Raw genomic sequence first — 10,968 nt, forward strand, 5'->3', positions numbered from 1 at the left:
ATCTACTCCCTCCGTACCTAAATATAAGTCTTTTTAGATATTTCACTAGGTGTCTACGTACGGAGCAAAATGAATGAATCTATACTTTTAAGTATGTCTATATACATCCGTATGTATTCTATTAGTGAAAACCTCTAGAAAGACTTATAAGAACGGAGGGAGTACTACAGTAGTATTCTTAGAGTGCTCTGACCGTGCACGTCCAACATAAATAGAAGTGCGGAGTGCCACAGAGCACAGAGCGGCACAGAGACAGCAGAGAGCTGAGAGAGCACAGAGCACAGAGAGCTGAGAGAGCAGGATGAGGGTGGCGGTGGTCGGCGGCGGGGTGAGTGGGCTGGCGGCGGCGCACGAGCTGCTCGCCGCCAGCGGCGGAGGCGACGTGCGTGTCACCCTGTACGAGCAGGAGGAGAGCCTCGGAGGGCATGCCAGGACGGTGGCCGTCGAGGACGGCGCCGGCGGCTGCGTCAACCTCGACCTCGGCTTCATGAGCTTCAACCAGGTGGTTCAATTAGCTCGACAACGACAAACCTTTGTTTTTTAGATGGCTCGAAGAAACTTTTTCGCCGCACATGATCTTGGGTTTAATGAAGTCCATCTACACACAGCACTAACTTGTTTTAGCATGACTGCCTCGTGTATGAAATGTGTTTATGTATAGCACGTCATAAAAATGGTCCCATACATAGATCACCCGTCATAAAAACACGTCGGTACATTAACACTTGTTTTAGCATGACTGCCTCGTGCCTGAAATGTGTTTATGTATAGCACGTCATAAAAATGGTCCCATACATAGATCACCCGTCATAAAAACACGTCGGTACATTAACACTTATTCTAGCAGGACTGGCTCGTGTCTGAATTGTGCTACTCTTTTTATCGTTGATAGTGGAATCCGATCCCTTTTGATGGATCGCATGGAGGAAAAAAGCAACATCCAAGTAGTAGTACTGATAGTAAATGGGAGTACGTCCGTTGAAAAATAATAATAACTGCGTGTACGTGCAGAGTGCGCTCCACCGTGCCAGATCCACTCATGGGCGTCCCACTATACGTTGTACTCCATCTATTTCGTTGTACTCCATCTATTTCTAAATAACCGTTGTTGTATAAAAATAGACTAGTTTCATCTAACAATAAGCAGCTGCTGCGGGATCCCGTATAGCAACAACGCGGGAGGAGGAGGGATGGGCGCTAGAAAACTCCACGGAAAAATTCTCTTATCCGATACCGAGGCGTTTCCGTGTTGTCACGTTCCCGTGTCCGTCACCGAGGCGTTTCCGTTTCTTCGCGTTTGCTCTCGGCACATGGTGCGCAGCTGCTGCATACACGATACTAGCCAGCACAGAGCATGCAAGAAACACAATATGCTTTTCCAAGTCACGGATGGATCATGCATATGTCCAATATGCTTTTCCCATGCCATGCACAATCTCTGGTCCGGTCCAGCAGTGGCAGTGCCAGTGGCCGATCAAAGCAGAAAAGGCACCGTTGTCGCATGCTATACATGTACTGTATGACCAGGTACTACTACTTCACTACTGTTACCATGATGGGTTGAGCAAGCACGTCAAGACGCGATGCATGCAGCTCGTGACCGGGCATTTCTTTCTGCACGTAGAAAGGAACCCCAAAACTTTTGCGAATCATGCATTCATCAGGACAAATTAAAGATGTACAGACAATTCAGATAACTTGGTGTTAATGTATACATTTTCTTTTCCTATTTTGTGGTTATGTGCTTTTTGAGACCAGGCCATTAAGTTTATATTCTTTTAATTTTAAATAATATTTTTTTACCCACAAATAAGATAGTATATTTTGTTTAAAATGTTATAAAAAACATTTTCAAAATCAGTTTAAAACATATCAGTATATTTCAATAAATGTTAAAAAAAATCACATATCTCATTAGAATTATTTTTTTATATGTGCAATAAAATTTTCATCGTGTATGTAAAAAAGCATGGGTTTCAAAGAATGTTCATAGATCTGGAAGAAAATGGTTATGCACATGTGGACAATAAAAAAAAAATACACGCACAGGATAAATTAAAGAAATGAAAATAAATACACGCACAAGATAAATTAAAAAAAAAAGAACGAACACTCCAAAATAAATAAAAGTGGGGCGCGGCGGCCGCGGGGCAAAGGGGCCCGCAATAGGCATCCTCCGATGCAGCTCCGGCGCCGCCGCCGCCGAGGCTGCCCTTTGCCTACGCTTACCTCGGCCGCCGCCATCGCGAAGACCGCTCCCGACGAGGTGTACCCTGCGATGCTGCTTCGGAGCCGCCACGAAGCTTCCCCTTTGCAGCCCTCTGCCTCCGCCTACTGCAGCGCCCTGCCGCCGTCGTTTGAGGCAGCCCCCGTGGTCACAATCGAGTAGCCACGCAAGGTCAGGCAATCCAGGATTGATCTGCGCTATATTTTTCCAGTGCGGTTCGTGCCTACCTGCTGCTCATCGCACGGAAGGTGCTCGGTGGAGTGCCTCCAAAGCACAAAACTCAAAAAAGATAAAAAACAGTACTCCATATTAGAGTCGTTAGGTTCAGCGAGCTCAAATGGAGAGTTTTGCGTGTGCATTTATGTTTCTGTGTTGAGATTGACTGATTGTGTAGGGTCCGTAGCAAAATGCCTGAATTGATACAACACTAGCGTATGTATTATCCTTTGAAAGGATCTGCATTGGCTGCACTTCATGATCCTTTTGATATACTCCCTCCGTCCGGAATTACTTGTCCCACAAATGGATAAAAATAGGATGTAGTATATAGAACTAAAATACATCTAGATATATCGATTCTTATGACAAGTATTTGGACGGAGGGAGTAGTACTTTAATCCTTATTGACTTATCGTTGGAAATGCAGTTGTTATTGACTTGTTGTACATGTTGACTGATATTTTATTTTTCTCTAATTAATATAGGACTTCCTAACCCCTGGACTCAACATGGAAGGTCTTTGCAAACCTATATTGTAAGATATTATCTTTTGTTCCTCACTAAGATTTTTGTTGTGCTGTATGCATCAATGTAGGTGACATATCCCCACATGACGGAGTGGTTAGAAGGGCTCGGTGTAGAAATGGAGAGATCAGACATGTCTTTCTCAGTCAGTAAACAACCGGAAGGCAACGGAAGAGGATGTGAGTGGGGAAACGGCAACGGTATCTCAAGCCTCTTTGCGCAAAAATCCAATATATTGAAAACAAGTTTTTGGCGCATGCTCGGCGAGATACTCAAGTTCAAGAACGATGCTCTGGCGTAAGCAGTCCAGCCCCTCAGTTCTCATGTGCATCATGATACTTCCATTCATAGCTCCACATGCCTTATGTTTATATATCATAACGATTAACTCGCTGGTTCAATCTTTGGAATGAAGGTACCTGGAGTACCATCAAGATAACCCTGATCTGTACTGCAATGAGACATTGGGACAATTCATTCAGTCACATGGATATTCCCTATTATTCCAAGAGGCCTATCTTGTACTGCTTCAAATCTACTTGCTTCCTTATGCCTTCTTTAGTCTATCCAGCAACCCTTGATTTTGGCAAAATCTCACACCAGGATTTCTGTATTCAATTTTTGATTTTCTTTTTTTAGAACTGCCATGTCAAACTGTGAAGATAAACTACAAAATTTAGATGAAATATTCAAATTCAAACTAAAATCTGCGCCGACTCCTTAATGGCTAGTACATTTTCCCACCAACTTGGGTGCAGTGCTGGGCGTGGTAATTGAGGCCTGGTTATTATAGAGTTTTGAGTTGGTGACGCAAAAATTTATATCTGGTGCAGATTCCAGTCTGTGCAGGCATGTGGTCATCTCCATCACAAGGCGTTTTGACCTTGTCTGCTTTCTTCGTGCTATCATTTTTCCGTAACCATGATCTTCTTCAGGTGCTGAGCTACTCTGTGACTGTGTACATGTTCCATTCCCATTGAATTTGCATTCTTAATTCGTATTTGTGCATTTGAAAGCTGATTAAGTCGCTGCACTTTCAGCTATTTCGTTACCCGCAGTTGCCCACTGTCAAGGCTCGTTCGCACTCCTTTGTAGAAAAAGTATGTATTGCGACCTATATAGGCGACAACAAACTCGCACATGATCTCTATCTATTGCACTCTAGGCTTTTGCTTCAGCCTAATGCTTGGACTGAACTCTCTAACTACCGCAGGTAAAGGGAGAATTGGAGAGCCTGGGCTGTCGAATGAAAACCAGCTGTCGGGTCAAATCTGTTTCAAGCCTTGATGGAAGTAAATACATCCGTTATTGTTTGTTGATTGTGTGAGGTATATATATTATTGATTCACTAACTGAAACAATCCTCTGTCTTGGCACTTGCAGCATCTGGCTACAGAGTCTTGGAGAATGATGGTTCAGAGGAAACATACGACAGTGTCATCTTTGGGGTCCATGCACCCAATGCTCTCAAAGTGTTAGGAGCTGAAGCTACACATGATGAACTGAGAATTCTAGGTGCCTGTCGGCATGTCCAAAGGTAAATCCTGCATAGTATTGTTAAATGAACACATAAATAAAGTTTGATCTGATCTACTGATTATCTGACACATTTATGTTGCAGAGATATATACCTTCACTGCGACCAAAATCTGATGCCCCAAAATTCGTTCGCATGGAGTGCCTGGAATTTTATGGGAATAACTAGCAGCGTTTTTTCTGTTACTTACTGGCTAAACCATATCCAGGTATGTTCTTTGGGTTCGTATACAGTGTTTCGTGTAATGAATTTATTTTACTGATGACATATTTTGATGAAAGGGCACTGCCATAGCTTTATTATGACGCTGAAACCATTTTGGTCTGCCAACGTTACATGTCCTCAGGACTAGGCATTCCTCCCCAGCAAAAGGAAAGAATGAAAGGATAAAGTCATTTATGCGTAGCAATGTAGCCGTATTTTCATCACCTTGGAACACACTGTATAGCAGGCTCACAGAATAAGTGCAAAATGGAAGCTTCAGCATATTATCTCCAGCAGTTTGAATGGATTATGCAATTATTAATTGTAGTCGTTTTCTCTCTCCAGAAAATTGAATCTGTCAGACCTTTCCTTGTGACACTCAACCCCCCTTGTGTTCCGGATCGTGTATTGCTTAAATGGTCTACAAGCCTTCTTGTTCCGTCTGTGGCTGCTACAAAGGCTTATCTTCAGCTTGATCAGATCCAGGGAAAGAGAGGAATATGGTTCTGTGGGGCATATCAAGGTAACCTGTCTCATGAATTTCAGTTTATAGACAATTTGTTCATAATATGTAGATGTATGGTAGACTCTACTGCATTAAAGTTAGGTGTGAAATGATCTAAAGAACATTAGGTCTCAAATGTCTTCATTGGATTGCAGGTCACAGCTTCCATGAAGACGGATTGAAGGTATTTCCATGCACAACCTCTCCATTCCCCCTTTTGGATCTGTCTAAACATAACTAATCCTATCACAACCATAACTAACCATATCCTTGCTTACATCCAGTTTAAGACCCAGGCTGTTTATATGATTTTAGTTTCAATCACATAAAATTCAGAATGACTTTCATGAAGTAGATATGTGAGGTCTATCTGTGTTTGACATATTAAATCAATGCAGGATGGGAAAGCAGCAGCTCAAGGTTTGCTTGGAAAGAAATGTGAGCTTTTGCTGAACCGAAAGCAGATTATTCCATCATGGACCGAGGCTGGGGCGCGCCTTATGGTTACAAGATTTTTCAACCTATACGTATCCATCGGTAACTTGATGTGAGTCCTTGTATGAGTCGATATACTACGCGACGTCTAATTATGATCATTTTTCAACTTAGTAGTTTTCGTGTAGATTTGTGGAAGAAGGAGGTAGTGTGTTCAGCTTTGGTAAAGCTTGCGACAAGTGCCGTATAAAATCTGTCATCCGAGTTCATGAGCCCTTGTTCTATTGGAAGGTTATCTTTTCTCTTTTTCTGCCTACACATGTATTATTATTATTATTATTATTTTTTGATTAGTGATGTGTCCATGCATGATTCTCTGTTTCTTATATATTCCATTGCAATTGCTTTATCAACCATCTCATTTGAGTACACTTATCCTCGTTCTCTCACGGCTTTCAGGTTGCAATAGAAGGAAATCTTGGCTTGGCAGAAGCCTATATTAATGGTTGTTTCTCTTTTCTTGACAAGAGAGAAGGCCTTCTGAATCTTTTCCTGGTAAAATTATATCACAGTTCATGATCTTATTCGTAGTGTTATTTCTTCATCGTTACAGATCAAATCAATGATCCATTCTTTGCAGATTCTCATTGCTAACAGAGATGAGCGTAGGAGCAACCGGATTGCTAGAAAAGGGTTCTGAAACCTTCAATTGTCCACTAAATTCCAACGATTTTTTTTAAAGCAGTATATATAAATCATATAAATAATTTTGTTTGACTAATAGTGTATACACGATTGTTTGATTTGCAGGGGTCGGTGGACACCCTTGCATGTGATAGCTAGGTTGGCACACGCTAGATACATTTTGCGCGAAGTCTCAAGGAAGAACACTGTGACACAGACTCGTCGAAACATCTCTCTGCACTATGATCTTGTCAGTGCTCATGTCTCTTCTTTTGTTGTTACATTCCATCATGATTAAGATATCCAGCTGCTTCAGTCAATTTGTAATAGCCGAATTTTCACAGATCTTACTGAGATTGCGATTTTTGTGTTCCATGCTTCATACAAAAGATTTGATGTCATTCATTACTTGCAATATGTCTATAGATACCAAATAATACTAATAGTTTGTATTTGTTCTCATATGTGTGCAGAGTAATGATTTTTTCTCGCTTTTCCTGGATAAATCCATGACCTACTCTTGTGCAGTTTTCAAGGTTTGTAAATCTTGTGATTTTGTTCTGCTGCTTTTGAATTTCTTAGAGTCGTTTTATTAACTCATAGACTAAAATTGAATTGGTAGATGGAGAACGAAAGCTTAGAAGTAGCCCAACAACGTAAACTTAGCCTTCTAATCAACAAGGTAATGCTTGCATATCTCTGGAGATCGTGGCATTAGATTGATTACTAGTTAGACGAACATGATCTGATGGTACTTCAATCATGCAAAATACACCTTTATCCAAAGGCTAAAATCAAGAGGGGAGATCATGTTCTTGATATCGGTAGCGGCTGGGGAAGTTTAGCAATACAAGCAGTTAAGCAAACTGGTTGCAAATACACTGGAGTCACTTTGTCAGCGGAGCAACATAAATACGCAGAGAGAAAAGTCAGAGAAGCTGGCTTAGAGGTTAGTTCTATGTTTACTCCCTCCTTTATGCAATACCTGTCCAGTTTAATACTCCCTCTGTCCCAAAATAAGTGTCGTTGATCTAGTATAAAATTTGTACTAATTTAGTACAAAATCTGCGACACTTATTTTGAGACGGAGGGAGTAGTTTATAAGTAATTACCATTCCACCATATGTATTCATTAAGAAAGTGCAGTGTAATTGATGATATAAAGATGTGATAGGACGGTTTCCTCACTCTCCTTTAGCAACAACTTTTCACGACCAATTCTGCTGATACAGGGCGGACAAACCACAATACAACAATGTGGGAGTGGGGTTTCCTTTAAACAATAAGATCAAACCTTACATTCCTTCAAGTTGTTACACACATTTACCTTGGAAGAAGTAGCTCGGTCTTGACGGACTCCACGCTTGTCACGATTGCCACACTCTTCAAGACAACACCGTTCATTGGACAAATCCCCTCCATATCTTCCTTGACCTCTCCACGCTATCTGTCTGCAATGAGTATCGTCGTCCATTTCCGCTGCGAAGGGTTCAACGCACCTCCTTGCAGGACCGCAAATCCTAAGCTCCTACCTCTCTGTCAACTCCCGTGCCCCCACCTCGGTTACCATTGACGTGGTTAGGGTTCATGAGAGTGGAATGGGATAGATTGGATAAGCAGCTGGCACATATATCCTGGGTCTAACCAGCCCAGTCGAAACGAAACGATGTTACCCTGTGCACCCGCTAGCATCATAATTTGGCTTTTACGTATCTGCTCACCTCAGCTCTAAATTATGGCTTTTCTGCTATTTGCAAGTATTCGATACATTTGTAAAACTTGGCGAGAGAGTTGTCGATTAATTTGAACCAAAGTATACACATATACTTAGTTAATCAAGATTTCTCTAAGTATTTCGATTGAATGCTGTCGGGTTTACTATTTTTCGGTTCCAAATACCTTCCGCAAAATATAAATATAATTCGAAAATGGCTCATGGAAATAATAGACATATGCCGTGGTAAGGCTAAGGATCCAAGGACGTTACTGTTTTTGAAGCTTTTTTCTATTGTTATTTTGTCTTTTGTGAGATTTTCTAGCTCTTAATTTTTATCTTCTGGTTGTCCCACTATGTAATTTTATTTATTACAATTTATAATAGATAAATGTGGACATGCACATTGAATTATTATTGTTTTGTCCCCGGCTTACTTTGGCAGAGTAAAATCCTAGCTAACAATTATACGGTCTATTGTTATTAATTTTTAGGACCACATAACGTTTCTGCTGTGCGACTACCGGCAAATACCACCTTGCAAGTATGATGCAATCATAAGCTGGTAAGTACTATATTACGGATGTGCGCTGTGACTTCGACAATGCCCATGCGGGTGGTCATACTTACGTATTCCTATTCTATAAATCAGCGGTATGATTGAGCATGTTGGCCATGAATACATGGATGAATTTTTTGCTTGTTGCGAGTCTTACTTGGCTGAAGATGGCATATTGGTCCTTCAGGTTAGTGCATGAAAAATATCATTGTCAACAACTAAGTGTATTTCAAACAACCTTACAACCGTCTTCCACCATCGCTACTTACAACTACTAAGTAGTATATGCCTTATTTTCGCTGCACAAGATCGAGGATTAGGCCTTATTCTTTTGGATTGGCAGAAAAGGGCAATGAAACATGCTTCTTCCTATCCAAGAAAGACCTTAGGCTTACTTACATGAATACATGATCGTGAATGAACTACTAACTATTATCTGCAAATACATACATGTGCATGTAGTTCATCTCAGCCCCAGAGGAACGGTACGAGCAATACAGAAGAAGGACAGACTTCATAAAAGAATATATATTTCCTGGCGGTTGCCTTCCTTCATTGGCCCGTGTAATGTCTGCCATGACCACGTCATCAAGGTTCAGGTATGTTTTACATCAGTTGGTTCTTGGTTGAATGCTTGATTGGTTACCTAATGGTCCTGGATGGATCTCCATCGATTAAACCTCCCTGGTCTTGCTGTGGGTGTAGCATGGAGCATGTTGAGAATATTGGGCCCAATTACTATACAACTCTGATGCACTGGAGAGACAACTTCATTGCCAACAAAGAGTAAGTATCACTTGTCAATGTCATTCACTATAAAAGAATACTATCCAATTAATTAGGAGTAACTTGGCGGAAACAAGAGCAGCGGATATTTTCATTGAGAAAGTAAACTTGCTGTGACGATTATATACACATTTACACAAATCGTTACAGTTGGTTCCTTAGTTAGTATTAATTTCTTATCACTTTATTTTTTTTCTTGCAGCAAAATTTTGGCCCTGGGCTTTGATGACAAGTTTATGCGTATCTGGGAGTACTACCTCATATTCTCTGCTGCTTGTTTCAAGTTACGAGCTCTTGGAGATTACCAGGTACGTATGTATGTAAGTATGCTCTAATGCGTATAGTACATACCTATGTTATTTCCAGACAAATGGATGTCATATACTCCTTCCAGTTCTCTTAAAAAGATGACATTTTGGTAATCAGCATGGTCTCCCAAATATAGCGACCATTAGTTTTCACTTTTCACCGCGACATGTGATTTTCACATATCGAAATATAGTGACCACAATTATGTCTGAACCTTCACCTTGTTGTGGAAAGGAGCTAGTACTTCGGGTACTTGTTGTGATGCCTGACTGGCTGACATATATACTTCATGCAGGTTGTTTTCTCTCGTCCAGGCAACCGGCGGCTAGGCCTGCCTTGATGGCTGAACGCAACATATCGTTCTCCGGTCAGCTGTAGAATGGTTGCTGCTCGATAGCCTACGATCTTCTAATAAGTCAACCCTCGAATGGTTTCTTCATACGGGCAGCCTAATCAGGTGGTTTGGTGATCTATCTTCTTGTTTTAATCATGAAATGTTTAGTTTTCATGGCTATCAATAAACTGTATGTGCGTATGCAAGTGCTACCTTAGCCTTGTCAATTGAATTTGAGAATTGTACGGAAGGAACTGGTTTGTTGCTTTGATATCTATTAGACATACGTGATGTCTTGGTTTGTGATTTTCAGTCTGTTCTGTGCTTGAGATTTTCTGATGTTGGTTATGGGAGAATGGATGTTTCTAGTTACCAAGTTCTACACTAGCAATGGAAGAGGGTTACCAGTTTCCATATGCTTGTTCTTTTTAGACAGAAGGCCCAAAAGATCGACCACCAGCGCAAAGAATTGCTCACACCATACTTCAACACTGGGGTGGTCAGTTGGAGATTCCAAGTGCATAAAAGAGAAACAACAAAAGGACCTAAAATAAGTTAGGAGCCAGCGATTTTTTTTTACTTGATCCTCTCAATGGACACAAGCCTTCTGCTGCGCTTAGGGGTGAAACCGGAGCGAATTCACTCGGATAACACTCAAACTATATCATATTTCGACAAAAAGAAGTCGGATACGGAAGCAGGATGGATGCGTACATGGTATAGTAATAAACTGGACTGGGATCCAGTGATTTGTCTCTAGCAAGTCACCTTGTAACTGCCCCCCTTCCATCAGCCCTCCAAACAACATCCAACGGACAACAGTGATCTGAAGCAAAAGAGGCATTTATTCTATGCCTGGACATCCATCCAACACAGCAAAAAAAAAAAAGAAAAGAAAGCTTCAGTTAGACTTGGCTGTTCAGTCACTAG

At 41.1% G+C, this 10,968-nt stretch overlaps 1 protein-coding gene across 3 annotated transcripts; it reads left to right on the forward strand.

The window, feature by feature from the left end:
• Positions 1 to 236: 236 nt before the first annotated feature.
• On the forward strand, positions 237 to 10,158 carry LOC123428430. 3 transcript variants are annotated; one of them, XM_045112637.1, is made up of 24 exons: positions 237 to 502; positions 3,042 to 3,268; positions 3,387 to 3,492; positions 3,805 to 3,906; positions 4,012 to 4,071; positions 4,185 to 4,263; positions 4,355 to 4,508; positions 4,593 to 4,716; positions 5,058 to 5,235; positions 5,373 to 5,401; positions 5,616 to 5,764; positions 5,841 to 5,943; positions 6,112 to 6,207; positions 6,293 to 6,345; positions 6,463 to 6,586; positions 6,810 to 6,872; positions 6,959 to 7,018; positions 7,124 to 7,285; positions 8,545 to 8,615; positions 8,703 to 8,796; positions 9,072 to 9,208; positions 9,315 to 9,395; positions 9,598 to 9,703; positions 10,000 to 10,158. In XM_045112637.1, exons 1-24 carry the CDS (start codon positions 302 to 304, stop codon positions 10,042 to 10,044), a joined length of 2,604 nt encoding a protein of 867 aa, XP_044968572.1. In that variant the 5' UTR covers positions 237 to 301; the 3' UTR covers positions 10,045 to 10,158. The 3 variants fall into 3 exon arrangements, 2 of the variants coding, with proteins under 2 accessions (XP_044968572.1, XP_044968573.1); XM_045112638.1 differs by lacking the exon at positions 237 to 502 and adding an exon at positions 2,114 to 2,398; XR_006622543.1 differs by lacking the exons at positions 8,703 to 8,796; positions 9,598 to 9,703; positions 10,000 to 10,158 and having other exon boundaries at positions 245 to 502; positions 9,315 to 9,393.
• Positions 10,159 to 10,968: the final 810 nt, after the last annotated feature.

The sequence above is a fragment of the Hordeum vulgare genome, chromosome 2H (assembly GCF_904849725.1).
Source record: "Hordeum vulgare subsp. vulgare chromosome 2H, MorexV3_pseudomolecules_assembly, whole genome shotgun sequence".
NCBI lineage: Eukaryota > Viridiplantae > Streptophyta > Magnoliopsida > Poales > Poaceae > Hordeum > Hordeum vulgare.

What these genes read in the sequence shown, in the direction of transcription:
- LOC123428430 (XM_045112637.1), top strand. Translation starts at nt 302, where the DNA reads ATGAGGGTGGCGGTGGTCGGCGGCGGGGTGAGTGGGCTGGCGGCGGCG. An exon ending in TCTCTCTGCACTATGATCTT is followed by an intron (nt 6,587 to 6,809) that starts GTCAGTGCTCAT and finishes ATATGTGTGCAG; the next exon opens with AGTAATGATTTTTTCTCGCT. An exon ending in ATGGCATATTGGTCCTTCAG is followed by an intron (nt 8,797 to 9,071) that starts GTTAGTGCATGA and finishes ATGTGCATGTAG; the next exon opens with TTCATCTCAGCCCCAGAGGA.